At 46.8% G+C, this 27,926-nt stretch overlaps 10 protein-coding genes across 10 annotated transcripts; 5 read left to right on the top strand and 5 right to left on the bottom strand.

Annotated features, from left to right (window-relative positions):
• Positions 1-397: 397 nt before the first annotated feature.
• On the top strand, positions 398-3,626 carry BDW47DRAFT_91021 (uncharacterized protein). The gene is made up of 3 exons (XM_024820198.1): positions 398-695; positions 779-3,361; positions 3,469-3,626. The coding sequence occupies exons 1-2, from the start codon at positions 606-608 to the stop codon at positions 3,173-3,175; spliced, it is 2,487 nt and encodes an 828-aa protein (XP_024667615.1). The 5' UTR covers positions 398-605; the 3' UTR covers positions 3,176-3,361; positions 3,469-3,626.
• BDW47DRAFT_91017 (putative Ras family GTPase (Rab4b)) lies at positions 3,538-5,229 on the top strand. The gene is made up of 4 exons (XM_024820197.1): positions 3,538-3,854; positions 3,959-4,023; positions 4,089-4,123; positions 4,230-5,229. Exons 1-4 carry the CDS (start codon positions 3,792-3,794, stop codon positions 5,081-5,083), a joined length of 1,017 nt encoding a protein of 338 aa, XP_024667616.1. The 5' UTR covers positions 3,538-3,791; the 3' UTR covers positions 5,084-5,229.
• A 145-nt stretch (positions 5,230-5,374) lies between these two features.
• Positions 5,375-6,620, bottom strand: BDW47DRAFT_121078 (NAD(P)-dependent alcohol dehydrogenase; the record flags this gene model as incomplete). The annotated part of the gene is made up of 3 exons (XM_024815575.1): positions 5,375-6,298; positions 6,411-6,533; positions 6,594-6,620. 3 exons carry the CDS (start codon positions 6,618-6,620, stop codon positions 5,375-5,377), a joined length of 1,074 nt encoding a protein of 357 aa, XP_024667617.1.
• A 1,146-nt stretch (positions 6,621-7,766) lies between these two features.
• Positions 7,767-10,211, top strand: BDW47DRAFT_113674 (proteins the FAD binding domain-containing protein). The gene is made up of 4 exons (XM_024814474.1): positions 7,767-8,198; positions 8,299-9,573; positions 9,668-9,843; positions 9,906-10,211. Exons 1-4 carry the CDS (start codon positions 7,925-7,927, stop codon positions 9,996-9,998), a joined length of 1,818 nt encoding a protein of 605 aa, XP_024667618.1. The 5' UTR covers positions 7,767-7,924; the 3' UTR covers positions 9,999-10,211.
• A 368-nt stretch (positions 10,212-10,579) lies between these two features.
• On the bottom strand, positions 10,580-12,740 carry BDW47DRAFT_121080 (Het-C domain-containing protein; the record flags this gene model as incomplete). Its single annotated transcript, XM_024815576.1, has 3 exons — positions 10,580-12,108; positions 12,182-12,354; positions 12,412-12,740. The coding sequence occupies 3 exons, from the start codon at positions 12,738-12,740 to the stop codon at positions 10,580-10,582; spliced, it is 2,031 nt and encodes a 676-aa protein (XP_024667619.1).
• Positions 12,741-14,746: 2,006 nt separating this feature from the next.
• On the top strand, positions 14,747-15,992 carry BDW47DRAFT_91112 (uncharacterized protein). The gene has a single exon (XM_024820199.1). The coding sequence runs from the start codon at positions 14,840-14,842 to the stop codon at positions 15,800-15,802; it is 963 nt and encodes a 320-aa protein (XP_024667620.1). The 5' UTR covers positions 14,747-14,839; the 3' UTR covers positions 15,803-15,992.
• Positions 15,993-16,534: 542 nt separating this feature from the next.
• Positions 16,535-18,806, bottom strand: BDW47DRAFT_91129 (uncharacterized protein). Its single transcript, XM_024820200.1, has 6 exons — positions 18,644-18,806; positions 18,397-18,589; positions 18,204-18,308; positions 18,024-18,149; positions 17,829-17,961; positions 16,535-17,736 (listed from the first exon to the last, which is right to left on the bottom strand). Coding segments are annotated over exons 1-6 (1,590 nt in total). The 5' UTR covers positions 18,646-18,806; the 3' UTR covers positions 16,535-16,705.
• Positions 18,807-19,510: 704 nt separating this feature from the next.
• BDW47DRAFT_113682 (DNA-directed RNA polymerase core subunit RPB10) lies at positions 19,511-20,611 on the bottom strand. The gene is made up of 4 exons (XM_024814475.1): positions 20,394-20,611; positions 20,278-20,336; positions 20,139-20,225; positions 19,511-20,087 (listed from the first exon to the last, which is right to left on the bottom strand). Exons 1-4 carry the CDS (start codon positions 20,427-20,429, stop codon positions 20,045-20,047), a joined length of 225 nt encoding a protein of 74 aa, XP_024667622.1. The 5' UTR covers positions 20,430-20,611; the 3' UTR covers positions 19,511-20,044.
• Positions 20,612-20,816: 205 nt separating this feature from the next.
• On the top strand, positions 20,817-24,142 carry BDW47DRAFT_113683 (WD repeat protein). Its single transcript, XM_024814476.1, has 3 exons — positions 20,817-21,253; positions 21,314-22,083; positions 22,144-24,142. Exons 1-3 carry the CDS (start codon positions 20,955-20,957, stop codon positions 23,835-23,837), a joined length of 2,763 nt encoding a protein of 920 aa, XP_024667623.1. The 5' UTR covers positions 20,817-20,954; the 3' UTR covers positions 23,838-24,142.
• A 376-nt stretch (positions 24,143-24,518) lies between these two features.
• Positions 24,519-26,286, bottom strand: BDW47DRAFT_91176 (Clr5 domain-containing protein). Its single transcript, XM_024820201.1, has 2 exons — positions 25,981-26,286; positions 24,519-25,883 (listed from the first exon to the last, which is right to left on the bottom strand). Exons 1-2 carry the CDS (start codon positions 26,094-26,096, stop codon positions 24,539-24,541), a joined length of 1,461 nt encoding a protein of 486 aa, XP_024667624.1. The 5' UTR covers positions 26,097-26,286; the 3' UTR covers positions 24,519-24,538.
• Positions 26,287-27,926: the final 1,640 nt, after the last annotated feature.

Below are 27,926 nucleotides of genomic sequence, written 5' to 3' on the forward strand. Positions count from 1 at the left end.
TATTCATTAGTTGTCCTGGATTTTTTTACATTATCCAATAAACAAGAAAAAGAGCAAAGGGATATCCTTGATACAATGATAAATATTCCAATGAAGCCCAACCCGAGGCGGAAGTTTTATCATCCACTGCAGTGACCTGGCAGTCTCAGACATGCAGGTGATTTGTATGTACCTTCTCCATAAATACCACAGTAGCAGTCACACCCTAGTGTTCTTTTGAATTTTCTGTTTCTTTTCTTTGTCTTCTTCTCTGCACAGCATTACAAATTGTGCTATTTTTGGCACTGTTTGTTTTGATATGATATTCACGTGAGATTATCACTTTTATAACTCTCGAAAAGTGAGATGTCTCTATTTCTGTTACACATCTAGGTATGATGACAAGTCGATCAGTATCTGCCTAAGCCACGGAGATTTTTTTACTGCTAGAAAGGCTACCATTACTATGAACGGTATTGCATTGAACTCAAAGGGTCTTCCAAACATCAATGAGTAACAATCTTCTTTGTTTCAAACACTTGTAACTCCCATCTCGCCTGCGATACGTTGCCAATTGGGGTCGTGACTCGCCACCATTTGGAAGCACACTTCACCTCCAGTACCAAATGGACCAGCAAAGCCAGGCAACAATATCTCGCAGGTCGTCCCTTTCACGTCATTTACAGCGAGTTTTCCACAAAGACATACCAGGATATGTAAGTACACAACACCCAGGCTTCCCATTTAGAACGCTCAATTATGTTTTGCTTGAGCATGCGGGCCTAATGATACTCTGAAGCAAAGACAGGGCGATGGCCCTTTGTTTTCTGAAAAATCTATATTAAATGTAGACGGCCAGTATGGTCAGCAACGAATAGATGGACGAACAGAGGAAGGCGCCAGCGCCCAATACCTCCCCAACCACTCATCTTTCGCAAACACCAATGAGCGCGATCCCCAAACAGTCAATTCACCAAGACCTGAGACCTCAAATCGAAACAGCTCGCGCTCTAGGCGTTTTTCAATACCTTCTGTTTTCCAAAAAGCCATTGAGCGGACAGAGCCTTCGTCTTACTCAAATGAGCCGGGAAGCTTGACATCAGATGCCTACAATTCTCAAAATGGCAACAACACATTCACGCAGAAGAATGAAAGGCGGGCAACAAGACGTCTGGAAGCAGAAAGACTAGAACTCGAGAAGCGGTTAACGAGACTCGAGGATGCGCAGCTAGCCCGGGGCCGTAGCCTCACGAAAGGGGAAACTCGCCGTCTGACGAAAAAGCAGCCGATACGCAGCTCGAGCAGAGAGTCAAGCGTTAGCACCGATGACAACCGGTTTTCTCGGAGGATCTCTTCGGTGTTTTCGAGCTCAAGGCATACATCGCGTTCCAGATCAAGTTCTGTAAATCATAAAGACGGAGCCTCTGTGGGACACGCGCCTGAAGTCCCCAGACTCCCAGGCGAAGAAGAAAAAGGCCACCTGAAACAGACGACTGCAAACTTTTCCCTACCTCTGTATCTCCCTGAGCGACTTGGTGAAACTATAACGAGAACTTTCGTTACACAGGACAGTGCATCTCTCCCAAACCGTGAGAAGCTGGCCGAGTTACAAAAAGTACATCACTCAGACACCATATCGCCGAGTCACGAGGAAGTGGGGGTTAGAAAATCTACCAGGGAGACAAAAGACACCACTAGATATACAAATGGAAGCCAGATGAGGAGAGACGACAATCAAAGGAGGCCGGCTGATCTTGACCGCAGCTGCTTTGCAGCGTCTCTTTACCTTGAACAGGGAAACTCGAAACCTGATCGATTTTATGACAACCACCGGCAATCATTATCCTCGCAGAATCTGAAGATTCCTGGAACAAGCCAAGCTCCTTCGGCCACTGCAGGAGCCAAACCACTTACCCAGGATGCGCGCAATCCCGTGGCTCAGCACAAACCAGATACATCCAGACAAAGGGCTATCTCACACAAGCCCGTTGCAAGCCCGCGTTCTCATGGACAACCCCGAATTATCAGAAAATCACCTCTTACAAGAGAGCATGGAGCTGACACGTCTTCGATTGAAAGAAAACAGAAGGCTGTTACTTCGTTGATACAAAACGGCGACAAAACAAAACAAGGAGATCCAACTCATACGAGCACGGCACCCAATTCCAATACGGCATCTCTTTTGCCCAGTTCGCTTTTGCCCGCTTCGCGCACGCTCCATACCAACAATGAAAAAAGTGAAAAAGATGCAGGCACCTGTCTCGATGCCAACGGGCGCCTGGTGAACTATTCGCTGGGTCATGCAAATAATACGCAAGTGTTTTCGGACATTACTCCTTCACAATCTCGCAGTACAGGGCTTCCTCAGAAGTCCAAAGACTATCCAAATGGAACGACAAACTCTGGAAAGAATGTCCGATCTCCATATGACCCGTTCAGGACCACTGATAGAAAGATGGAAAATAAAATGCCACAGGAACGGCAGAGTCAACCGACTCATGAAGATTTAAGCAGGGATTTTGAGAGAACCGAGAGAAGGATTTCTACAACTCCAGTCACCGCTGATCAAGACGCACAAGAGCAAGCCTCACCAACAAGTTTCGTCAGTTGCAGATCAGGCCGACGGAGTGGTTCACCTCCAACGCCCTTGTACCCGAACACATTATCTGTTGGCCATAACATCAGTGGTCCTTCTACTAAGCAACCTGGATATGGTCCCAGCGAAAGGGATCATTTATTTAAAAGTGTTTCTACCAATGGCATTGACATTGGAACAGAAGCTGCGACCCTCGGCGCCCCAGAAAGTGAAACACAAAAGCCAATTCAAGCCAAAGAACGATTCCAAGCCCGTCTAGTCGAGAAGGTATTCATTATTTGCTGCTCTTGTGAGTCCTGGCATAGCATACCACCTGGCGGAAACGTGAAGCCCCCGGTCTCTAGTGATGTTGCTGGGTCTAAGAGCCATGGGGCCTCAAATATGCAAGCCACTGCCGGGACGAATCATTTTTGGAAGCCTATAATGGGCCCGAGCACCAAAACCCCGGCAAACCAACCAAGTAACGACAAGAAACACACAGCAAGTGGCCCCATGTCCAATGCAGTGCAATATTGCTGGTGTGGCCACCCAATCAGCAATTTATGCTGTGACGGCTGGACTACTCTGGTCCACATGCGTCATCGACATCGTTGGCTCTAGTTGATTCTTGTTATTGTAGAGGGCAGCTCAAAGTGACTCCTGTAGGACACTATAACTGGTCCACTTATGCTTGTTTTTCCTCCTTTCTCACGAGGTATGACTTGCATCCCTCACTCGAGACAAGACTTTATGTGATTATTATGGACTGTTGCATGTTTCGGTGCTTTAAAATGTTTCCATCATTGGGTATTTTTTTCTGTTTCATGTCACTGCTCAAAGAATAGAGGATAATCAATTTCTTTGACATACAAACACCTGCGCATTCGTATGCCGTTTCACTAACCATGTGCCAGTCTGGCCAACTGTTTTGCGGGTCCGCATTGGATAACTGAAACAGTCGAATTTTCCTGTTCTTTCGAGGGCAGGTCAGACAACACGTTGACCGAAATTCGGGTATAAGTATAATGAACTAAATCATCTTGAAACTTCAGTCAAGCAAAGGTATATCAGAAAGAGACCAGGGAGGGGCGTTGTGGTGGTGCGGCTACCATCCGATTGCCGCGCGGGATTACGCAACTTAGTCCGTCCCTGTCTCCTTATCTACTACTGGGACAGAAACCTTTAGCTTTATCTATCTTCCCCATGTTCTTCACAATCCCCTCTCGAAACCCACACCATGGTCCGTAGAAGAGGAGCATCAAATGTCTCGGCGGCATCTTCTCTTCCTGATGGAAACCAGGTATTAACATTCACCCCATATACTTCATGATACAACATTAACCCTCTGGGTGTTGATGCGAAAACTGCCCACATGTGACCGAGGCCGAGTCTAATGCCTGTTAGGAGTTGGAGAGCATGTATGATTATCTGGCCAAGGTGATTCTCCTTGGGCCAAGTGGTGCTGGAAAGTGAGTTTGAATAATTGTCAGTACCTTTGTTATTAGGGGCCACTGCTAACTGACGATGTTCATAGGTCCTGTGTGCTACATCGATTCGTGAAGAATGAATGTACGACTCTGAACTCTAGACAGACCCGTTCACATCTCAATCCTCTTTCTATACCAAACCCCTTATAATCCTGGGTCGCCGGCTGGCTCACTCATACAATCTACAGGGAGGGTGCTGTCATCACCAACGATAGGAGTCGAGTTCGCCTCGAGGATTATAAAACTGGGGACAGGTCCTCGGCGGACAAGAATCAAATTACAGCTTTGGGATACCGCTGGCACAGAGAGATTTCGATCCGTCTCCCGGTCCTACTACCGTGGGGCTGCGGGGGCCATCCTTGTCTATGATATCTCGTCGCATGCATCATTCGAAACTCTCCCTACTTTCTTGATGGATGCTCGCGCTCTCGCCTCTCCCAATCTTACTGTTCTACTGGCTGGAAACAAGACAGATCTTTGTGCAGATTTCCTGCCGCATATGGATCCCAGCGACGATGGATTGAAGCCGTCGACGCCTTCCAGCACTTGCAGCAAACAGCCCTCTTTCACACTTGAGTCGGGAAGTGGCTCAATACGATCTTTCAACCATTTAGGACCGGGGACAAGAATGACAGCGACGTCTGCACCTCGCGGTCGCGAGGTCAGTCCCGAAGAAACTTCTCGCTGGGCTGCTAAATCAAATATCCCTGCTTCGGTAGAGATCTCTGCCCTCGCTGGTGAGGGTATAGATGAATTATTCCATCGGCTGGCCCGGATCATACTTACGAAAATCGAATTGGGTGACATAGATCCTGATGATCCTCAGAGCGGGATTCAATACGGCGACGCGGCTCTTTATGGCCACACCACTAGTGACGGCTCTAGCATCCGGAGCCAAATGAGCATGGAAGACGAAATAATCCATTTGCACCACAAGACTCCCAGGAGAGGTGCAATGAACTGGCGAAGCGGTGTGAGAGAGTGGGAGGATGTTTTCCGTCCAAGTGGGCCCCGCCATGGGAAAGACGGAGGGTGTTGCTAATCTTTGGCTCTGCTTTTCACCCACTGAAACGCAAGCCATTTCATGCCCTCCTCGGGCCTTGAGCTCTGCTCTACTTTCTCTCTCTCCCTTCTTGCGGCCTTTTTAACTCAGGCGCCGCCTTATCTGAGACATGCCTTTATGCAAGTGCAACAGAGGTGTTGATATTCTTGTTTCCTATTGAATTCGATACCCAGAGAATTGCTTTCATGTATCAATTGACATTAATATGACGCACTAAATATACGATCCGCGAACATTTTCCCCACCTGTGCTATCTTCCTATGTATCTTTTTACTCAATTCCGGCAATAAGAGTCTTGATGCCTTTCCCAGCCTTGACTTCCTTAAAGGCTTGCTCGGCCTCCTGGAATTTCACCGTCCCGGTGATCAACTCCTTCACGTTCACCTTGCCGGAAGAGACCAGATCAACTGCAAGCTTGTAGTCCCCGCTTCCATACCGGAAACTGCCCTTGACATTCAACTCCTTAGTACAAGCCGCCATGATGGGGAATGTGATCTCGCTGCGACCCATACCGCCCTGGACGTACGTGCCGCCAGGACGGAGGACGTGGATGCCAGTGTGAACAGAAGGCTCGGCGCCCGACGCATCGATGACAACATCAGCACCCTGGCCCAGCCCATTCGTCTCGATCATCCGCGCCGCATTCTCGATCGCTGGGGCCTTGGCAGGCTCAAAGACGGACGTCGCAGCATACTTCTTCGCAAACTCCAGTCTCGGCTTCTGAATATCGACCGCAACGACCTTGGAAGCGCCAAACGCCCTCGCCACCGCACAGCACAGAAGTCCCACGGGCCCGGCCCCGAAGACCACCACCGATTGACCCGGCGTGACGCTCGCCTGGCGGACAATGTGGACCGCAACGCCGAGCGGCTCCATGAGCGCCCCCTCGGACAACGTCATATTCTCGGGCAACTTGTAGCAGAAGTCCTCGGGGAGGACGTAGTACCGCGCGAGCGTGCCATCGTAGGGCGGGGTCGCCGCGAACGCCATGCTCTCGCATAGGTTGTACTTTCCGCGCTTGCAGGGCTCACATCGACGACAGCAGACGCCGGGCTCCATCGCGACCTGGTCGCCGACCTTAAGGCTCTTGACGGCGGAGCCGACCTTGCTGACGACACCTGAGGATTCGTGGCCCAGCACCATGGGGTCCTTTACGACGAACTGTCCGATCGAGCCATGTTCCCAGTAGTGGACCTAATATGCGATGATCGAGAGAAGGATTAGCGGAGGGGTTTTTTTTATTTTTATTTTTATTTTTATTTTTATTTTATTTTTTTTTTTGGATGGGGTGTCGGGCGGTACGCACGTCGCTGCCACAGATACCTGTGAACTTGACGTCGATCAGAACATCATGGGCGTCTTTCAACTCTGGGATCGGTCGGTCCTCAAACTTGACTTGGTGAATGCCCTCAAGGACGAAGGACAGATTCTGGTTATGCAATCGTGGTCAGCTTCGGTCGTGCACGGGGAAACTGCGTCTGCGCATTACCTGGCTCGTTGACTTGGTCGCACTCATCTTTGCGTATCTTTTGCTGCTGTTACAAGAAGTGTTATATCCTCGATGCAACCCTTTGATAGCCCGAGTGGAAGGAAAGTAGAAGAGAGGGTACAAGGCAGAATTTATTTTCAATGCACTAGAGGGAGTAAGATACTGTGGGGTTCTACAGAACATATAGCTGTTGAATGGAAAAAGACCAGGAAAGCTGATCGGGTAGATAGGTAAAGGGTTGATCCAGGCCCAAAGAGCGAAACCTGCAACAGCTTGTAATACTGAGAGGACTCCCCCACCCCCACCTCCGTTTTCCTTTTCCTTTCCTTTCTTTTCCTTTTTCTTGTCTTTTCTCTTGTTTTTTTCCTGTGTCTTGTTGCCTTTCTTGTTGATATCATTCTTTGTATAAGAAAGAAAAAAAAAGCTCTCCAACGACCACAGAAAAAAGGAAAAAGAAACACATCCATCCGGTATACATGCTGAGCCCCTCCCCGCTCCACTACGTAATAGTACCTACCGACTCCATCGTAGCAGCACTCAGGCCGTGCAGTCTGTTATTGGCCGCGACCAACCCCAGCTCCGGCTTAAAGCAACTCGATTTAACCGGCGACCGACGATCGAGATGCTGATTTAGCCGTGATGTTGTCAGTTCCCCACTGCCCGGTTGATGTCACCACTTGACCTGTTATTCAAGCACTGATATATATATACGGTAATAGTACAATATCTTGAAGACTCGCCATGAAAATTACCCGAACTCGGCACTCTCTACTCAGTGATTATTATTTCATATATCTATCAATTTCACTGTTGAGACATTCTATGTCCAGGGTATCCGGATAAACAGTGCTGTTCGGGTCCAACAAGTCGGGATCAATACAATTAGTTACTTGTACCACGAAGCTTGGTACGGGTCTATTCTTGGTTCAGTCCCAGGGTTTCACGCGGCCGGCATTTCGTTCGATGCAGTCGACCTTGGTGGTTGTCGCTCGTCTCCTCTCTGTACGGAGGACTCGATGTCCACCAACAACATGTATCGGGTTGAACAAACGTAAAGATAGAAGGCCGAAGAACGGCCTATCCAACTCGCATCAAATCATTTACTAGTTATATCGGTGTCCTCTACACGATGTACGGCCCTCCTCGGATCTAGGAGGATAACCGAACTCGGAGAAGCTCCAGACCGCCCGTAGCTTCATCCGCGATTCTGCCGCCACTATATCCCCACTCAATTACCTCAAGACAAACCTCCAACCCTTCCGTCAAGTTGCAGCCAACTCTCCTAGACTTTCAAAATACATTTATTTTGACACTCGCGACCTCTTTTCGCCATGATCAGGGCTGGTGCGCTCCCATTGAGGCGCTCTCTGCGTGCTCTTGAATCCAAATCTAACTTTGCGCCTGTCATCTCTCACCTCCCCACGTCTCGGCCGAGATACCTATCGGCTTCTACCAGGCGCAATGTAGATGAAAAGAACGCCTCCTTCAAGAATCAACTATATGAAAGTACAAATCAACGGCTGAAGCGCGAGCGTGCCGAGCAAGAGCGATACCAGCAATATCAAACCCAAACGCAAGGTGGCCGCTATGCAGCAATGATGTTTGGTACGTCATCTCGCAGCCTACCTATTCACCGTGCATCAGGGCAGAGCTTGATTCCCTCTACGTACTATACACATATATAGTTATCTAATACATGATTCAGCGTTGGTCTTCTTCTCCAGCGGGGCTTATTACTTGGGTTCCATGAAACCTGCTTCCCTTCCGGCCTCATCCACGACCTCGGTCTATGAGCTAGACCCACCAAAGCACAACGTCTCCCCGTCGAATCTCCAGGCCGCCTGGGTGGACTTTGTGGAAATCCTAGGAAAGGAGAATGTTTCGACAAATAATATGGATCTGGAAGCACATTCCGGATCAGACTGGTCCTCCTACAGCCGGAAGGAAGACGAAATCCCGTTTCTGATCCTTTATCCCTCGAGTACGGAAGAAGTATCCAAAATCATGAAAGTGTGTCACAGTCGCGTGATTCCGGTGACCCCTTACTCGGGTGGTACCAGTCTAGAGGGCCATTTTGCGGCTACCCGGGGTGGCGTGTGCGTTGATTTCCGCCGAATGGACCAGATCTTGGAACTTCACAAGGGAGACCTTGATGTTGTTGTGCAGCCAGCTCTCGGCTGGGAAGAACTCAACGAACGGCTGTCTGAGGACGGCCTGTTCTTCCCCCCAGATCCAGGCCCTGGTGCCATGATCGGTGGTATGGTTGGAACTGGCTGTTCGGGAACCAACGCCTATCGCTACGGAACAATGCGGGAATGGGTCCTCTCTCTCACGGTTGTCCTTGCGGACGGAACCGTCATCAAGACGAGGCAGCGACCTCGCAAGTCAAGCGCTGGTTATGACCTGACTAGGCTCTTCATCGGAAGCGAAGGAACTCTCGGTCTGGTCACTGAGGCGACATTGAAATTGACTGTCAAGCCCAAGAGCCAAAATGTTGCTGTTGCAAGCTTCCCCACGATCCAGAATGCGGCAGAATGCGTAACACGTGTCGTTGAACAGGGCATCCCTGTGGCCGGTGTCGAGATCCTCGACGATGTGCAAATGAAATGCATCAACGACAGCCAGACGACGAGCCGACGATGGAAGGAGTCGCCTACCCTCTTCTTCAAGTTCTCCGGAACACCAGTTGGGGTTAAGGAACAAATAAGCATGGTCCAAAGCATCGTTTCTTCTACATCCGGCCGCTCGTTTGAATTCGCTCGCGGGAGCGAGGAGATGCAAGAGCTTTGGAGCGCTCGGAAAGAGGCTCTTTGGAGCGTCATGGCTATGAGACGGGGCCCTGAGGATCACGTCTGGACTACGGACGTGGCGGTCCCGATGACCAAATTGCCTGAGATCATCGAGGCAACCAAGAAAGACATGACACAAAGCGGTTTATTAGCAGGTATCTGTGGCCATGTCGGCGATGGCAATTTCCACGGTAAGAATGCCCAACCTTCCTAAAAAAAAAAAAAAAAAAAGAGAGAGAGAAAAGAAGTTTTGCAGTTACTGACCTTGGCACTCCGTGCAAACAGCGATCATTCTGTTCAATGACCAGGAAAGAAAAACCGCCGAAGCCGTGATCCACCGGATGGTGAAACGTGCCGTGGAACTGGAGGGCACGGTAACAGGCGAACACGGAGTCGGTCTCATCAAACGTGATTACCTTCAACATGAACTTGGAGAGTCAACAGTAGATGCGATGCGCCGAGTAAGTTCTATATCTTTCCCATGCTACGTCTACGCAACTGGACCGCTAATCATCATAATCAGCTCAAATTGGCTTTGGATCCGCTTTGCTTGCTCAATTCCGACAAGGTGGTTCGAGTCCAGCGGCCTAACCCCGGGGAGCTTAAGGAGTGGTGATTTCTCAAATGTAAGAGACGTTCAGTGTGGTGTCTCATACCAAGTGGTTTGAAGTTCGAAGAGTGAACTCGGACAAGGCACATATAAAACATTGAGATACCGGCATCTGGCCAACGACAACCATCAACAAAGATTTATCACGGCCCTCTCCAAATGTACATCTATTGCAGCCCAAGATATCTTGTCCATTGGATTGTTCAGCTATGTAGTATATAAACGCATGACGTGATCATATTGTGTCCTGCAGTAAGAAGCGCTATGTATGACCAGTACTCGTAAATCCTGGACCCGGATTAGTAACGTCTCTCATAGCCATATTGGCCCTCGCTGAACTCGTTTCGGTTATAACGCTCCCCTTCGTAGTCTCCCCTTGAGCCGTACTCGCCTCCGCGAGAGCTGTACTCTTCCCCGCGAGAGCCGTACTCCTCTCCCCGGGAGCTGTATTCCCCTTCCCGGGAGCTGTACTCATCTCCGCCATATCTTTCACGGCTTTCATTCTGGTATCCATCGTAACGGGGCACATCGTCACTGCTTCGTGTCAGTTGCAAATGAATTGTGGTCAGAACGCGGTCTAGGTCTGCTTACCGTTGCGGGCGACCACTATTCTCGTAACTACCATACTCGTAATTCTGTTCCCCATACCCGCCACTATACTGGTTTCCCTGCGCATACCCTTCGCCGCTTTCTCTTTCGGGACGAGAGTCGGAGTCACCCCGTAGCATATTACCAACGCCACTCACGAGACCCTCAACTAGGCCACCGATTGCGCCGCCGCCGGCGGCGTCTCCTACGGCCTGTCCAAATGCGCTGGTGCTTGGGTCGGAGGTCTCGCCCGAGCTGCTTCTGCCCTCCTTGTGCAGCGTAAGTGGCTTGCCGCAACCATGACCGCAGTCATTGACACCTTCTTTATGGTTGAGTCCTTCGCGGATACCATCGCGGGACAGTTGCCCCCGAAGGACATCCTGTTCATCCCCGGATTTTTGTTCCCACCACTCTTGGACAGTGCCAAACATGATTCGGCGCATGTCAACTGCACCATCTTCGCCATAGTCGCGAAGGACCGGGTGGTGGAACACGCCCGAAATGATCCGGTCCAGGGTCCTCTCCGGATCAACATCTTCATTGTCCCAGCACTCCATGATCTGCGGCACAGTCCATTTGATGGTTTGGGACGCGATCTTCCCTGCTGGTTCATTGAGGATGTTTGAGAAATGGTCCTTCGAGAGCATCGAGTGGGTGGGGTTCGAGCAGTCATCATCATCGAACACAATGTGCTGCTGCGTTCTACTGCTCTGGATGACTTCAGAGGAGCCAGTCTGCAGCTCGGCCTTGACCTGTCCGATAATGGGGCCAACGTAGGGTGCTAGAATGGAGAAGACAAAGACAGTGATCTGCTCCTGAATCTGCTCCACCAGCTCCGGCAACACGGGAATCCTTTCTATAGCCTTGTTGATCGACTTGATCAGATCGTCGTGCCATTCAAGGATCGGATACATCTGCTGGTGCACGTCGTCTAGATAACGGGTCCACTCTTCGGGTTCGCGCGGTGAAACGTTTGCTGAGTTTTCCTTGGCCGATTGCGACTGCGCTTTGAACTCGTTCATCTTGTCCTTCTGGTTATCGCTGTCACCGATCAAGCCCTCTGGGATTTTGTCCAGCAGGTTCTGAATGAAACTTTCGGAGGGGGGGCCATCTTGGGACTCTGTAATCACGTTTTCCAAGGACTGCACTTCGGACTGGGTAGCCTTGTCAGAAATCTCACCAAGCACAGAGTGGAAAAAGTCCACTCCGCCAAAGGTGCCGGTAACAATTGGATAGACGGAATCCTGGGCGCCCTCGATCTCCACCTTGGCGTTGCGGCCCACATGGGGGAAGACATCTGATTCTCCGAGTTCGATCAGGCTTAGCTCTGTATAATTGGAATGCGCAGCATAGTCTTCGAGACAATGCAGCCCCGTTCCGAGCAATCGGAGAGCTTCATGCAAATCCTCATCATTCTCCGAGCTGGCGTACCGACGGCCAAATTGGATGCAACGAAGCAAAACCCGTCGGACTAACCCTGCCGATGTCGCAATTCCAAGGTCCTCTGAGGCAATGTAGTTCTTGAGGCCTATTGAGGTCAAGCAAGGAATCTCAGCCACGAACGTCGGCAGAATGGTCATGTTGGGTTCAAGACAACTCACCAGTGCGAGGGTCGACTGAAAGTTCACGTTCCTCGTCGACGGGCCCTCTCAGTCGATCGTCGTAGTTCCGAGCATCGTCGCCTTCGGCGTAGCCCATCGGGTTATCGATATGCTCTGTGGGCTCATAGCAACGCAGGCGCTCTGTTGTGACCTCGAACTCCTTCGTGCCATAACTAGGGTGGGATTGACATCAGTGATATACTCCTACAAGAATGATCTAGGCAGCTTACCCAAAGCTCAGAAAGCCCAGCACCCAGATCAGGATGCGGATAGCCTCGGTGCTGACGTATTTCAAGGTACCGACATCGACAGCCTGGCTATAGTCTCGCAGCCAATTTCCGAAATATACGCGCTGCACATCAAGCTTGCTGAATTTGCGACCACCCGCAATACGAGCCAAGGTCAATGTCAACAGGGTATCTTCAATGTCACCATGGCGCCAGTTCTGGCCTTCAATGCGAGCAATCGATGCAATGTTGCCCGCGCCAAATGCGTGGACTTTGCTGGAGAAGGCAATGAGGGCAAAGAGCACAACGACGGCTTTGAATGAAAGGGCCATGGTTCTCGCTGCCTCGCCGTGTAAATCCAGAGATGATTTAACCTTTTGATTCCTGGTTTCTTGGGGCCTGCGTTCGGTGCAGCGTCAGATCCTATCATGCATACAGGACCAGGGACTATTTGAAAAGTCAATAGGGCCGAAGCAAGGTGTGGGAAGGGAAAAGAGGGGATTCGAATATACCCCGCTACCATCTGCACGTACCCTCTCCGATAGTGCCCTTCGTGTAGCAAATAGATAGGTGCGGTTGGCTCAGCTGGACTGGATTGTGGGGTCTGTTTCTGTCTTCATGGCTCCGATTGAGGAATATGGAATAATACACTGGGCAGAGTATTCCATACGTATGCTGTGTTGTATTGCGTATTCTGTCCCCCCTCCTGCAACCACTAGGTGTCATGGCTCAATCTAGGCAAGAGCTAGCTTGTCGCCCTTAGATTCCTACTCCAGCGCTGGGTACCTACCTCACTCTCTGTTGTTGTGATGATCCCGATAGATGATAGGCGGCGGTGAGGGCATAACTCCAGGCTAGTAACGTAATATTGTTTTGATCTACACTGTGGGATGCTCTACGTGAGGTCTGAGGTTTCTAGAATATTCAGGAATTCATGAAGAGAGGACCCCATTGATCAAGTGAAAACAGGATCATCTGCCAATATTTGATCAACATGCTTTGCTTAGAGACCAGGTTGGCGAAGGGGGGGGGGGAGGGGCAATTTACATGAGGGTTGTATAAGATCAACCTCAATAGCATTGCTCAATACGGCATCACAGCATACAATGTGCATAACATATCATGGCATACATATGTACAAATAATCACTAACTCAACCCCTGAGCAGCACCACTCGGGGACCCTAACAAATTTTTAAATTTTTTTTTTTTAGTTCATTACCTCCCCATAAGACCGCTGTCACCAGTCTGCTGTCAAATTCATATACTGTTTCTTGCGGATTTTTTTAAATAACTACCGAGTAACTAATCCACATCGTGACTAGCAGGTTCCATCTATGGCTGAACATGGACATGGGCGTGGGCGAGGTGAAAGTGGTAGGATTATCTAGGGCTAGCGGCCCCGCATCCGTCCACCGAGTCAGCAACCAATTCGTCCATTCGAGTCCCGTGGCTCTCCGCTCCCTCAGGTTACTTTCATTAAATCACTACTCCGTACACCGCTGCTGCGCCTTGCCCGCCGTCCGCCGCCTCCGATTCATCTTTGCTCCACCCCCCTTCCTTCCCCCCGGCTGATCCCTCAGCAGGAAGCGAATCGGTTCCTCGTTCGTTCTGTATAGATGTCGTATTGTTCTCCGTTCTTGGGGTTATCTTCTCTACTCTGAACTCTTCTCAGAAGATGCCTGCCTATAAGAACAACTGCCATTCTCTCACGTACACTCCATATTGCCGACACTAAATTTGATTACAAGTCCAACAATTGAACAATACCCCACGGAGATAACATCACCCTCGTGGCTGCAGTCGGTGTTGTCAAAGCCAACCTCACATGAAGACTCACACTTGGTGGGCGTGATTCAAGACAGTACGCTTGTTCGCGAGAACACCTGGGAATCCATAATCCAACAGTCAAACCGAGGCCGTCGCAACGATGTCTACTATCACACTGCAGTAAAACATCTTTGATCTCTCAATAGCCCCGAGGGACGACTAGCGCGGCCGCTGCGATTATCAGCCCATCCCATACACGAGCCGAGAATCGGGTCAATCGGGATCAAATGCAAATTGATCATCCGGATCATACTACTGAGCATACTGCGGGGACCGTCCTATTTCCCAGAGATAATGCTGTCTATGACTGTCTGGAGACCGCTATTGCCGACAGAAATCGACTAAATTCTTCGCCAACGACTTCCAAGTACCAAGCCACCCGATTGGCGAATCTTACTGTTTGGGATATTTTTTAAGCCACCTGAATAAGATTGAGAAACACTCCATCTTCGAAAGAATTTCGACACCTGCCTAGCATAGATCGCTTGGCGGGAAGAAAGTACGAAACTGTTTCGTGCCTGGGGAGGCCCATCCAAACGAGCCCTCAACACGAAATCATAATCGAGAATCTTATTGAGTTGAATAAAGAATTTTCATAATCGATGGCGCCCGCCGTCCCCCCGCCCGAGATGCCGTCTCAGAATCGTTCGCAGTCTTACTCCGCCGATCGGTCCTCTTTATCTCTTGGACGGGACGGCCTCGGAATTTACACAACACCCGCGGAGAGAAACAGAAACAATCCTTTGCCCCACGGAGCAATCGAGAAGTCCTCCCCCGGGTTTCATCATAGGTCGACAAGTGGGACCTCGCAGATTTCCGCTGCAAGTCATGCAAGTGCTAACACACCGGCCTCGCGATACGCGCAACCGATTGGCCAGTCTCCCGTCACCTCGTCAAACCCAATCCATGGAAGATCTGCATCCGAAAGCGATAATGTCGATAAAAGAAACCGTGGAGGGGAAGCATCATTTCATCCAGGAACCGATGCTCTCAGCCCCTCGACTCGCGCAACTCCTGGGCAGAGGCCGCGTTTGTCGCTGCAGACCTATGATGGTTCATTCACAAAATTACCGGGCACATCTCAAACGAATGTGGCCACTCGCCGATCTTTCGGCTACTCTCGCGAACCTGCAAGTACATTGGATACAGCCTCTCCTGCTTCCCGAACATCGTTAGATTTCGTGTTTCGATCCAAGACGCGGACGAGTACCGATCCGATCTCTCGAGCAGCAACGGTTCAAGCAGCGCGGCAAGCGTTCGAAGAAAAAGAGGCCGCCAAAACACGGAAGCTTGAAGCACAGCAGATCAAAGCAGAAGAAAAACACTTAAGAAGGATGGAAAAGCAATACTGGCGCACACCCTTGAAGGATGATGAAATCGGAGAGCCTACTCCGGAAAAGGAAAATCCCGAACCCCATCACACACTCGAGACCCGGCCTTTGCCATCGCAGCACGAGCCCAATTCAGGGAATTGCAAGAGCCCTCGGGATATGTGGATGCACTTTTTAACATGGCTGCGAACGAAACTTTTCAAGTTACAGCGGAGGATGAAAAGTCTCATATGATACCTATTTGTTCATGTTAAAGCTGCCACGGCCTGATCATGTATCATATCCTGTATTTTGACTTGGTGCACATATTTCACCGTCTCTCTTCTCGTGCTTTCGTTCATATGGCGATGGCCGCAAAGTACTTGGTAGCGGCGATTTCGGCGACGGAGCTGCTAACAGGTGCTGGAATCGATCGGCGGATTTATCAGCCCAGCGAGTGACGTGCTATGTACTTTGCGATGCTGGTATACACATAACACAGTATCAGACGCCATTTGGACTCCCATTAGCCCGATCAAGAGGCAGCAGATCGACTACCCGGGGGGTTAACTGAATTCCAGGGCATCTTGTGAACCTTCATGTGCTAAGGGCAGTAACTATGTGGTCTATACTCGAATGCCGATACAAACTCTCTATTGGCACACTGCTGTACAAGTTAGGAATTCAAGTTTACATAAGCTCGTTCCTGGTCGATTGATACACATGAAGTTGATTTTGAGTCTATCTCAAGCGTTCGTAAACAGGCCACACCAACCATTGGCGGGTCGAGCTTTCCTATGGCGCCAAGTAGTGTGATCTCAATCGCTTGAAATCATTACTCAATTGAGACTGGACTTTGGCTGCCCATTGCCTCCTCAATGCACAACCCACACATAAAGCGAAACAGGTCCCCTAGCCAAAGGTGCCATCTGCTCTGAAATATCGCCTGCCCGGCGCTTGCTATACTTATTGCACCTTCCTCTATGGGGCCACGGGCTTCCGGGAAGTTGGGTGAAACGCGACCAGGCTCTTGTGCCTCTTTGCCGGAGACACTTGCCATGGTCATGTCCCGAAAGCATCAGATGAGAGTGGCCCCACAAATATTGGGGATTCTGAGAGTTACTTCGGCTCAAAGTCAACTGTCTACTGCAGCCTTCGTCACCAGGATCTGCAGGTTGGGGATATCTGAATAGGAGTATTAGTCACGGTGTTCGTCGAGGAAGTTTGCTCGGATGACTGCGTTTGGTCAGAAATGCTTGACGAATTGGAAGACCATGTTGGATGCGGGTCTTCATTCCTGTTTTGGCCCAATATAAAGATGTTCTGGATGGGCGCTTCTTCAGATGATGCGGTAGCAATGTCCTCAAAGATAGTTGTCGGTGTCTCGGGGTTCTGAACGAATTGATCGTCTTGTTTATCACTAGAATCAAACTCGTCTGGCTCGGTGTGTGGGATAACGCTTGTGAATATCGCCTGGCTCGGCCGAGGTGTGCCACGGTCGGGGCTGCGTAAACTGCGTTGCGTCCATCCTTGTCTGAAAATATCGCAAAGTTCCCAACAAGCCTGGACGGCGGCACCAACCAAATCCTCATCTAGCCGTCTCCTCTCTTTGAAAATTTGCCGCATATTGAATAAGATTTCCGCCAATGACCAGCAGGCACTCAAGAGGGATTCTGTTCTGGATAGTCGCATTCTTTGCTTCATGAGGCGATGACATAGCGTTATGTAGAACTCCAATGTCCTTTCCCTAAAAGCATCGGGCAAGTTTCGGTCACGGGTATTGTACAGATGATTATTGAGCTCAAAGCTTACGCGTAGCACCGAGTCGACAAGCTCATCGTCTCGTGCCCTGGCTTCAAATAATGTCTGGCAGAAGTCGCGACAAGTATCAAGTGTTGGATCGATCTGGGATGGGAAATCACCCCCCTGATAGGCATATAGTTCCTGACAAAGCCGCCAGCAGGATTTCCACGGTTCCGATATACTGCTGCTGTGTTCTGTACTTCTTTGGTGGATATGGCTTAGGCTGGCTAGTGTATTACATAGTGACCAGCATTCAGAGAGTGCCGATTCCAAGGCATGGATCTCGGCTTCTCCATCGTTCAGATGCACATTCTTAAATCTAACCACACCAGATGAATCGTCGAGTTTCTGGTGGGTTCTCTCGATGTCGGAGCCCTCGGGAACACCTGATGAACGGTATAAGTAATACACCCCACAATATCACTTTCACCCCCACAAATTTAACCACAAAGATATCAGGTTTTGAGGTATGCCTTACCATCAAGGTTTCTCAGGCGCGATGTTAGATCATTGTCTTCAAAATCATGCTTCGTCTGGGCGCGGGGAGTTGCATGCTGAGACCAATCGCTTGCAGGTTCAACGGCGGTTCTTAATGGTAAGCTCGGAGTTCCCTATGCCTTGTAAGCCAACGGTGGGTGTGTTTAGGGTGATATTGCTATGCCATTCCGGTTACCTCTCTGTCCTGCTGTCTGCTTTGCCTTTCACTGGTGGAAGGATTCACAGGCATGGCGATAATCGGGTGTATGCTACCTGGATTTGAGGCAAATCGATTGTCTGAATGTTGCTGGGCATGTACTGTCTGAGGTACACTAGCTTTAGAAAAACATATGTCAAATGAGCGAGGAATACTCACTAGACCACTGGGTCCACGCCATACGGGTATCCCAGACTGTGAAGACCCCTCGTCGTCATCGACCTGATCCCTGACTCCATGCAAGTTGGCTCTTGGTGTCTGTCTCTGATGAAACACAAGTCAATGAAAATCCATTGGAAAATTATTTGAGTTTGCCCGAATTGACATTTATTTAATTGTATCTTGCACCCACCATAATATCAAGTTGTGCATCACTTGAAGGGCGCATGTAATGGACTGCAGCCTCGGAAGCGTTCCTCATGGGGGTATCACGCTTGTTGAGATCAAGTTCGTCGATCTCACTAGATTTGGCCCTCCCACTTCGTGAAAACATCAAGGGCGATCCAGGATTAGTCGACAATCTAGAATTTGGAGAACCGATAGACCTGCGCTTCTTAGCATGTTCATATATCAGCTACAGATACAGCGTGAGCTCTTACATGTTGCGGAAGCTGTGAAGTGAACTACCGTGACAAGTGCCCGGAGTTCAACCGCTGAAAATAGAAACGATATTATCAGAAGTTATGTATTTCTACCATCATGTTCCAGTAAACTCTGCCGTGGGAGTTAAGATCATGCACGCTGGAATATCCTTCGAGGAAGTTTGATGACTAGGAATAGCGATTGCCTAGCTGATATGCAATGTTACTACTTTTCTTTGAGAGACAACCCCCCCTTCTTCCCCGCCTCAGAGCTTAGGTACTTTATAACAAGTAGCACAAGCTAGATCACTCAGCTTGGGGTGGCCTTTCAAACACCATATCTATGCTGTTGACCATCCTACCTGATGTATTAAATCTTTGCACAGTGTCGCATTGTCATCATCCAGGCATATCTAAAATATCATCTGCTTAGAATCATATTTTAGGAACTAAACCTCAATTTCAATTTAAAGAAAAAATTATTACAGAAGAATAAGAAGAAGTACAAACCAAAAAATATTCAACATGATATGGCGGTTGTCATGTTGGAGAGTAGTCTCAAAGCAGCCATGAAAATACGAACCATTACTTCTTCATAAACTACTGCAGTACTTCGACGATTACACATGCATACCATTGCTAGAGAGTTGGTGCGATCTTCTGGTACTTTTCAACAGACCACCTGAGGAACCCAAATAGGTATGTATGCAGCTTCGATACACGTTTACCAAAGGCAATAGAAAGATGAAATAGTTTTTTCTTCTGAGGCATACCTCTGATTTTTCCGCCTGCTGTCGCCGTGGGTCATCTTGTCAGAGTTATGTTGGAAATGATGATCTTTAGTAAAATTAATTTCACAATTCTCAGTGAAGCGGACAGGATAGTGTCGTTGACCAGCATGTTTATATCACCAATTGCAAGAAGATATTCGACTAAACGGCTCGAATTTGATTATTGATGCTATTCGTGTGAACCTGGAATGATAGTTCGACGGTAATTCCTTGGCATGGAAAGTGAATTGAGGAATTTTATAGACCCAGACAACTCCTCATCATCAGAAACTCATGCTGCCTCATGAAATCATCGATCTGTCTCCCTTTGCGCCCTTCGCCATAGTCTTTATTCGTGATTTAGATCCTAGCAATAATCAAGACGATCGCAAATGGATTCGACATCATGGGGTTGAAACAAATGACAAACACTCCTGGAGTATCAATCATCTGCGCCGCTGACCAAGCCTTGTAAAATCTGTGAGCAGAAGACTTTCTAGGCAAGAAAACAACTGCGTCGCCCAGAATTCAAATCCAGTCGCACGAACCCTCGAGTCCTAATACAAGGGCAGATGGTATTGATGGGTTGGCCGAGTGAAGGTAGGAGTCAGGCCACAAGAGTATAAATCTTATCTGTATTGGGTGCTTCTCAAATTTGTGCCTTAGCACGGTCTCTTTCCGCGGGATTATATCTATCACGAGTTAGCTGTTATTAATAGCCAGTGACCGAAATCAGTACTGACCGAAGAAGTTTTTCGATTAAATCAACATGGGTCATTATCATTCGACGGCAGCAGTACCGCTTGCAGCCCAGCTGGTCCATGGCATCACTATATGGCATCGGTCAGAGATTGCGTGAAGAAGAGAGACTGACAGTCTTACCCATCTGCGATCCCCTCATCAAGAAGTTGTAGGTAGCGTTCCCATAAATCTCCTACCACCTATCCAGCCATGTGTCAGTAAGACTGTAGGATAAGGAACTAATCAATTGTACACACCTTTCCACAAGAAAAACATCGCACGGGAATAATCATTTGGCTATATTTCTTTATCTGTTAACTCCAGATAACAGATGACTGTTTTGAATGAATCCCTGGATATAGGAGGTTTGCCCAAAGAAAATGGAAACAGTGAAATTCCTTTTAAACGATCACAAAGATTCTTATGAGTAGATAATGTACAATCCTAACGAGCAAGAATTGATGATACAGAGTATCACGGCGCAGATTTTCAGAGGACTCAGAAGGGTCCACTTATCACTCCGGGAGTCTAAAGATGTAGGCTCAATGATACACTAACCATATACGTACTAGCGCGGGTCCAATATCCGAGAAGTGAATATCATTGGGTGAGATAGAAAGCTCAGAAAAAAAAAAAAAAAAAGAGGGAAAGATTGAGAACTCACTGACTGATATACAATTTGAGCACTGGGTGTCCAGCATTTTGGTATTACCTTTTTGATCACACCCAAAATATCCAGAGATAAATTAGTCTTTCCTGTTATCAGAATAGACTTTTTTTCTCCTGGTATATCAAAGGTATCTGTTCCAACACTGATAATGCTGGAATATTCGAATCGACATGCGAAAAGGCCGCGGGTTAGTGACACAGCTACTCCTAACAAGGCAACACGAATTGGTCGGAAACAAGTGAAGTCAAGATGTAATACTCAAGATGCAGAAGACATGAAGTCACTTGTCGCATTGAAAAAGCTTCCTACCTCTCGCCATATATCAACTATCAAGTCCTCCCATGACGCCGATCAACAAAATTCTTCAGAGGCTAAATCTTGGACTTTGTCAGAACCTCTTGCTGGAAGATATAATAACCTAGACCCTATGTTTACCGCGGATGAAAAGTCAGTGTTTGGATTCCTTATCTTTGCGCACATCTGTCGATCTGTACTAAACCCTCTCAGTTATCTTTTTCTAGGACTCGACACAGCCATTCATCTGTATTCTATCTCGACTGCTCGTGTCGTGCGCTCGTTTCAGTCAGCGCCAGGTCAAACAATAATTGGATGTCGAGTTTCGCCTGGAAAAGGAGATTACCTTTACATCTTCACGTCAACTGGTGCTGTGGATAAATGGGACTGGCAGTCTGGGCGACAAGTATCCCATTGGGAAACCAATCGCAAAACCCTTTCCATCGAGGTATTCTTTGATCAGAATGAGGATGATGCACAGTTTCAACTGCTTTGTCTCTGTGAGCGCAACGATTTGAAGAGAGCGATAACAGCTGTGGATCTTCGTGATGGAAAATCCCAGGAAAAGCTAATCTTTGAAACGAGCATTCGAATCTCTCACATCAGGTGTGCAGGACAAAGTCGGGCTATCATCGCGTATCATGACAATCATCTTTTACTCGGTACTATGGACCGTGATGATGCGAGTCCTACTACTTCGCAGTACACCTGGAGGGAGTTGACATTGCCCGTTAAAATTACTTCGATGGATATTCGTTCCAAAGTGTCACCATCGCAACCCAGGACGGGAACCTCAAATAGGAGCAGGCATTGGGAGACCCTTGATCTTGCTTTGGGAGAAGCAAATGGTTCCATATTGGTTTACCATGATGTTTTGAACTCCCTCAACAAGGACGGTGCATTGGAGGCAGGAAAGGGCATGGCGCCAAGAAAACTACATTGGCATAGAGAGGCTGTTTGCGCAACTCGTTGGTCCAAAGATGGTACGAATTCGCCTCAGGCACAGAAGAAGCATTAGAAGGGAATTGCTAATCGGACGACAGGTAACTACATACTCTCAGGAGGACACGAGTCTGTCATGGTTTTATGGCAACTGGATTCGGGAAGAAAGCAATTTTTACCCCATCTTTCTTCCTCCATTTGCAACATTGTGGTTTCTCCGAATGGGAACTCGTATATTGTCAAGTTGGCTGACAATAGTATCGTGTTGCTGTCCGCAAGAGAGTTGCAACCTTTCATCACCATCACTGGCCTACAAATCATCCCCAGGGTCAATAAGCCTAGGCACCAAATAGTCTCGGCGCGTTCTCCTTCCATCATCCCAGCTGTTGCTGTGTTGGACCCCCAGAGACCGGATCAACTTCTCACTGCCGTGCCGGCTTCCCACCGAGCCACTCAAGCCGCCGACCATTCGTCAAACTCTGTTCTGCAAACCTATGACCTTCGCACGAGCAGTCATATATCCCGCCAAGCTCTCGCACGTACCAATGCAACAACTTTGAATGTAAGCCCAGAGGGCTCATACATAGCGGCGTCCGATATCAAGCACCTGCAGCTATCTCATGACGGAATATGGATGGCCACGGTTGACACATGGAATCCTTATCCCCAAGATCTCGAATCTTTTGGATTCGTCAGTCCCGGTACAGGCAGCACATGCCCGCTCTCCGAAGTTTTCTTGAAATTTTGGAAGCGAGGCAGCTCGTCCGGGACGTGGGAACTAGTAACCAGGGTTGATACTCCTCACTTCTCCGTTGAAGGCGCAGCGTCCGTTTTGGATTTAGCCCCCCGGCCCCGAAGTCATGAATTTGCGACTATTGGGTCCGATGCTGTGTTACGCCTCTGGTTCCCTGGTATCAGGCAGCGCAGTGGACTGAAGCAAACTGACAATGTGGGACAACCATCAGAATTCTGGAAATGTCGAAATGTTATCGATTTGAAAAATTACCTCAAAAGCGACGGGTCTGATTGCTTGACTGCAGCTTCTTTGGGCTTTTCACAGGATGGCTCGGTTCTTGCTATTTGCTTGCACTCAGGTCATTCTGCAAATCCAGGTCTCACCGTCCTCATTGATGTACAAAATTGTGTCGTGCGACATAGCAAAACAAGTGTGTACTCAGGTACACCTTGCGCGGTTGCGTTCTTTGAAAGCCGCCTCCTCGTTGCCTCGAGCCATTCAGTCTCGGTTTGGGATACTGTCAATGACCGTGTAAAGACCATTGATCTACATGGTAATACTGCTATTGGTGGGTCACAGCTTTTAGCTGCGAATTTCAATACAGGCACTTTTGCTGTTGCGCCACAGACTTTGCCGGCTTCTTCGACCTCTAAGAAGGCCCACAAAGCACAATATTATGCCAAAATCTTCGATGCCTACTCATTACGCCTCATTGCACAAATGGCACTGCCAAGTTGCCCGCTGGCACTTCTTTCGGCCCAACATTCAAGCGACTATGTTATCATAGATTCAGCATCTCATGTCTCGCGTTTGGCTTGTGATGGTACAACAATTCAAGCTACCGGGACTCGAGACCTGGACATCCATCTCAATTCGGGGCTCGCAAGTTTGTTCGGTCCGGGTCGCGATCGCACCTCACGCTCAGTTGCTACTACGTCGACGGATCACGCCTTAACAAACACTCAAGGGCTGGCTACTGTTTTCGGTGATGTGCCCTCTTTCGTTCAACCTCCCGCGAATATCCTTTTCCAGGACGTTGTACAAGCCCTTGCTAGCTAAATTGGTCGGTCGACCTTTTATTTCGAAATTATCAATCAAGTTCGGCCTTTTTGCATGTACAGCATATGTGCTTGATAGACACTCTTATATGGAAGTGTGCCATCGCCTCACATTATTTTAGAGGTTTTTCTTCTATGAAGATTGGCAGGAAATCATATACTTGCGGAGTGAAGTGGAGGGTATCCTGTCGCCTCGCAATATTACCCAATGGCCTATTACTGCTTAATGTAATGCAGTAGTACAGCAGAATGTGTTTAAGTCTCTTCATAAAACAAATCGTAAAAGCACTGTCTATTATTACTCCACAAGTGGTCCCGCAATTGATCTTGTACTTTTTGACTAACAATTGAATTGCTCCACATAACACTGTTCTTGACTGCCTGCACATAAATCGGCCGCGCGGGTATTCGGATATTCGTTAAAGAGGGTTCAAGCTTCAGTCATGGCCAATAGCTAACTTTCAGGCTATATGAAATATCAAACGGTCACTATCCTCCAGCCCACAAAACACCTATAGAACGATTCAAACCATAATAATAAAGCAGCTAGCCGTTACAGAAGGAAGCGATTAACGATGCGCATTTTTACTTGGGTCACTTACCCCTATACGGTCCTATTCTAGTGGTGAAAAGAAGCGTGGATACTGAACGAAAAATGTATTTAAATGGGTATGGCAACGAAAGCATCACATCAGCAAATTTTCATGGGTTTTCGGAATTATCCTGGCGGATGGACATGGCGAATGAAGGATTGTTAGCAGCTTGGAGTAGCGATGGATCTATCTGTATTTCACCAAAATCACTAGAAGCTGCAGAAGCACTGGCGAGCGCCTGTGAAGCAAGGGTGCTAATTCCATTGGAATACGTGCCACCAATTTGAGAGCTCGACGTTTCAGGGCTCTGTATCTGAATATGAGAAGCAGAATTTTTGCGGGATGCATCCCTTTTAGTCTGATCATCGCGAAGTCGCTTCATAACATCCCGACAAAGCACCTCAATTGCCTTCATTTTGGTAGGGTAATCAGAGGCCTCCGCGCCTGGTGCAAGGATTCGCTGAAGAAGTTCGGAGTTCATGACCCACTGCTCCTTCAAATCATTCCAATGCTCATCGCCGGCCTCCAGCTTGCTCGTAAAATGGTCAGCCTTTAGAGTATGGTAGAATGCGTTCCGTATCTGGCGACTTTCTTCCGGATTGATTCCAAGTGCATTCTTAGCCTCAGCAATTGTCATTCGTCTTTCCAATGTCCTCATCCGCTTGGTAACGTCAGTGCAAACAACATCAAGGGCAAGTGCCTTCGCGTCAAGTTGGGTGGCGTCATCCCAAAAGACATGTTGGAGATGGCGAGATTCTTGAATCAGCTTTTTTTTGGCTTCTTGCCATCGCTCTGGTCCAGCAACTGTTTTCTTGATAAAACCAGCATCTTCACAGATTCTTTGGAACTGGTCTCTGATGTGACGGTACATGGTGTTGTCCAAATTGAGGTAACTTTTACTCTCGTCGATCGTGGTCTCAGACGGGAAACGAGGTGGGCCAGGAGGGTCGGCCGGCAACCCTGCCCATCCACGAGTGCGGCGACGACGTTTCCGAGTAGCCCAACGTTCAGCACTCTCGGTCTTGAGTCGGTCGAGTCTTTCTTTACGCCTCAACAATGTATCCGGGGATAGGTCGGGAGGAGATAATTGCGATAAACCTGGGTCAGTAGGGGGGTGTTCGTTGTCATCGAATGGTGTTGAGCTTGTGAATACTTCCTGTTGCAAAGCAAGGAAACTATCATCATCTGGCATCTGACCTGGAACCTGCGAATTTGACTGTGTTTTCATTCCATTGGGAACCCGAAGCAACCAGCGGTTTTTTGCACGGACACGCATAAGCTCCCTTTCTTTGATTTGAAATCCTTCTTGGTTTAATATCTGAAGCATTTCACGTTGGCTAGTGTTTTTCTCCCACAACTCTTTCACTCGGGAAACAAGTTTTCTATTCTTGTGTGCTGGATTCTGCTTTGAAGGAAATCCCCACCGCTTAAACTGTGTTTGGAACGCACGTTTACTGCAAGATGGTTTACGCTGTTAACATTGGGACATATATTTGAGGTTATACTACAGAAGGAGTTGGCGGAGACTGATATATGGGCAAAAGGGCTCACCTCGGTGCGAACTGATGTACATTCTTCATGTATTCCATGATTTCCTCCAGGGCCTTCTTATCTGTGATGTACATCTGATAACATATCTCCCGCTTTCCATCCCAATCGTAAACCATAGTGTATCAGGCAGGGCACTTCGCACCCCCTGGCGGAGGTGCGACCTTTCGGAGTGCGATCTGATAGGTTGATGAACCTGCAAGAGCTGCTAAAAAAAAGACAAGAGTTCTGGATTGAATAAAGCGCCCGATGTCGCTACTGCACACCGTAGTGAGCTAGAATCGGATTATCTGGACCCGTAAGTGTGGGAAGCGCTAGGAAGGAAGACTTTGGCGGAGTAGAAAGAACAATCATGCACTTTTCAACACTTACAGCTTGGCATGTATGTTCCGAGAAGCTCAGGACGGTTGATTCACGCTTGGCACCGGATAAAAAGAGGGTCAGGAACATCTCTTTTCGACCAGTTTTTCTTCTTGAAATTGCTCGCCCAAATCAAGTCTGATCAGGCTTGGAATTTGATCAAGTTACTTACTACTTCCAGTACTTTTTATATTATTTATTTAAATATTTATATTTATATTAGAGTCTTATGATACAGGTATATATATAAATTAAAAAATATCTTATAATTATATTTACTAGCTTAATTATTAAATCTATTTAAAGAGATTAAGATCTTCTTTACTTTCTCTTAATATAAATTTCTTAATAGCTTGATTATCTTTTAATTTATATAATATCTTATCTACTAAAATTTCTTTTATAAATTTTTAATTTTAATTACTTTTATATGTTATTAAACTTATTATATCTATTATTTAAATTACTTTATTATTAGTATATAGTTAGATCTAGTAAATATAATAATTATTTTTTTAATATAATTATATTAATTATAGTAATCAGGGTCTTTACTAAGTCTTTTATCTTTATATTAATATTTATAATAGCTCTTACTAGAGACAGGATTATATTTAATATTTTTTAATGATTTTTTTAATTTATAATTATCTAGTAGGACTAGATAATTTTATAGAATAATTATAAGTTATAGATTAAGCTTAATTATAATAAGAATATAATCTATCTTATAATATTATTAGTTTTATTATAAGATATAGTTTACTAGCTAGTCTACTAGCTAGAAAGTAATTTATATTAAATTAATTATAATTTATATATTAATTTTCTTATAAATAATTATATTAATAAGAAGCAGGAGCTCTAGCTTATAATTTATTATAATATTAATAATTTTATTAATTTTAAGATTATTCTTATTATATTCTTATAAATTTTATATAAGATAATATAAATTAAAGTCTTTAATTATTAGATATCTCTTATAAGAATTTCTAGCTAGAACCTAATATAAATTTTATAAAATTTAATTATACTTCTAGTAAAATACTACTCTAGAATTATATATATTATATATATAGATTATATCTATATATAGGTATAGAGTTAATATACTTAAATAATATATATAATATTAGATTATTGTCACGGCCAGGAATAAAGATCAACAGTTCAGCTCAGTAGAAGCAGATAAGAATTAACTTACAGATAGATATATAGCTAATATCTAACTAAAGAGATCCTGCTATATAAAATAGCCAGGAGAATCACTATTTAAAAGAAATAAGTAATTTATTTTAAATATTAATATACTTACCTCTCTACTTATATTTATTTTATCTTATAAAGATATTTATTAATAAATAAGAGATTAGCTGCTTAAATAATATTTATTCTAATTCTTATATTAATTAGTATATTACTATTTATAATTTAAATTATTTCTTATTATTTTTTATAAGATATCTTAATAAATAATCTATCTACAGGTTAAAAAGAAAATAAAAACTAGTAACTATTAAGTTATAAAAAAACTTTTTAATAAATTCTCTTTATCTAGTTTTATATCTAACTAAAAAAAAGATAAA

This window comes from Aspergillus candidus (genome assembly GCF_002847045.1).
Source record: "Aspergillus candidus strain CBS 102.13 unplaced genomic scaffold BDW47scaffold_85, whole genome shotgun sequence".
NCBI lineage: Eukaryota > Fungi > Ascomycota > Eurotiomycetes > Eurotiales > Aspergillaceae > Aspergillus > Aspergillus candidus.

Excerpts from the sequence above, each read along its gene's own strand:
- BDW47DRAFT_91021 (XM_024820198.1), top strand. The coding sequence starts at position 606 with ATGGACCAGCAAAGCCAGGCAACAATATCTCGCAGGTCGTCCCTTTCA. Across the intron at positions 696-778 it reads ACAAAGACATACCAGGATAT|CAAAGACAGGGCGATGGCCC; the intron begins GTAAGTACACAA and ends GATACTCTGAAG.
- BDW47DRAFT_91017 (XM_024820197.1), top strand. The coding sequence starts at position 3,792 with ATGGTCCGTAGAAGAGGAGCATCAAATGTCTCGGCGGCATCTTCTCTT. Across the intron at positions 4,024-4,088 it reads GGGCCAAGTGGTGCTGGAAA|GTCCTGTGTGCTACATCGAT; the intron begins GTGAGTTTGAAT and ends CGATGTTCATAG. Across the intron at positions 4,124-4,229 it reads TCGATTCGTGAAGAATGAAT|GGAGGGTGCTGTCATCACCA; the intron begins GTACGACTCTGA and ends TACAATCTACAG.
- BDW47DRAFT_113674 (XM_024814474.1), top strand. The coding sequence starts at position 7,925 with ATGATCAGGGCTGGTGCGCTCCCATTGAGGCGCTCTCTGCGTGCTCTT. Across the intron at positions 9,574-9,667 it reads CGGCGATGGCAATTTCCACG|CGATCATTCTGTTCAATGAC; the intron begins GTAAGAATGCCC and ends CCGTGCAAACAG. Across the intron at positions 9,844-9,905 it reads CAGTAGATGCGATGCGCCGA|CTCAAATTGGCTTTGGATCC; the intron begins GTAAGTTCTATA and ends CATCATAATCAG.
- BDW47DRAFT_91112 (XM_024820199.1), top strand. The coding sequence starts at position 14,840 with ATGGCGCCCGCCGTCCCCCCGCCCGAGATGCCGTCTCAGAATCGTTCG.
- BDW47DRAFT_91129 (XM_024820200.1), bottom strand. Across the intron at positions 18,309-18,396 it reads ATGCACAACTTGATATTATG|AGACAGACACCAAGAGCCAA; the intron begins GTGGGTGCAAGA and ends GTGTTTCATCAG. Across the intron at positions 18,150-18,203 it reads GGCGTGGACCCAGTGGTCTA|ACAGTACATGCCCAGCAACA; the intron begins GTGAGTATTCCT and ends AGTGTACCTCAG.
- BDW47DRAFT_113682 (XM_024814475.1), bottom strand. The coding sequence starts at position 20,429 with ATGATTATTCCCGTGCGATGTTTTTCTTGTGGAAAG. Across the intron at positions 20,337-20,393 it reads GATGTTTTTCTTGTGGAAAG|GTGGTAGGAGATTTATGGGA; the intron begins GTGTGTACAATT and ends ATGGCTGGATAG. Across the intron at positions 20,088-20,138 it reads TTAATCGAAAAACTTCTTCG|ATATAATCCCGCGGAAAGAG; the intron begins GTCAGTACTGAT and ends AACTCGTGATAG.
- BDW47DRAFT_113683 (XM_024814476.1), top strand. The coding sequence starts at position 20,955 with ATGCTGGAATATTCGAATCGACATGCGAAAAGGCCGCGGGTTAGTGAC. Across the intron at positions 21,254-21,313 it reads ATGTTTACCGCGGATGAAAA|TTATCTTTTTCTAGGACTCG; the intron begins GTCAGTGTTTGG and ends AAACCCTCTCAG. Across the intron at positions 22,084-22,143 it reads AACTCGTTGGTCCAAAGATG|GTAACTACATACTCTCAGGA; the intron begins GTACGAATTCGC and ends ATCGGACGACAG.
- BDW47DRAFT_91176 (XM_024820201.1), bottom strand. The coding sequence starts at position 26,096 with ATGGTTTACGATTGGGATGGAAAGCGGGAGATATGTTATCAGATGTAC. Across the intron at positions 25,884-25,980 it reads GTACATCAGTTCGCACCGAG|TAAACGTGCGTTCCAAACAC; the intron begins GTGAGCCCTTTT and ends ACCATCTTGCAG.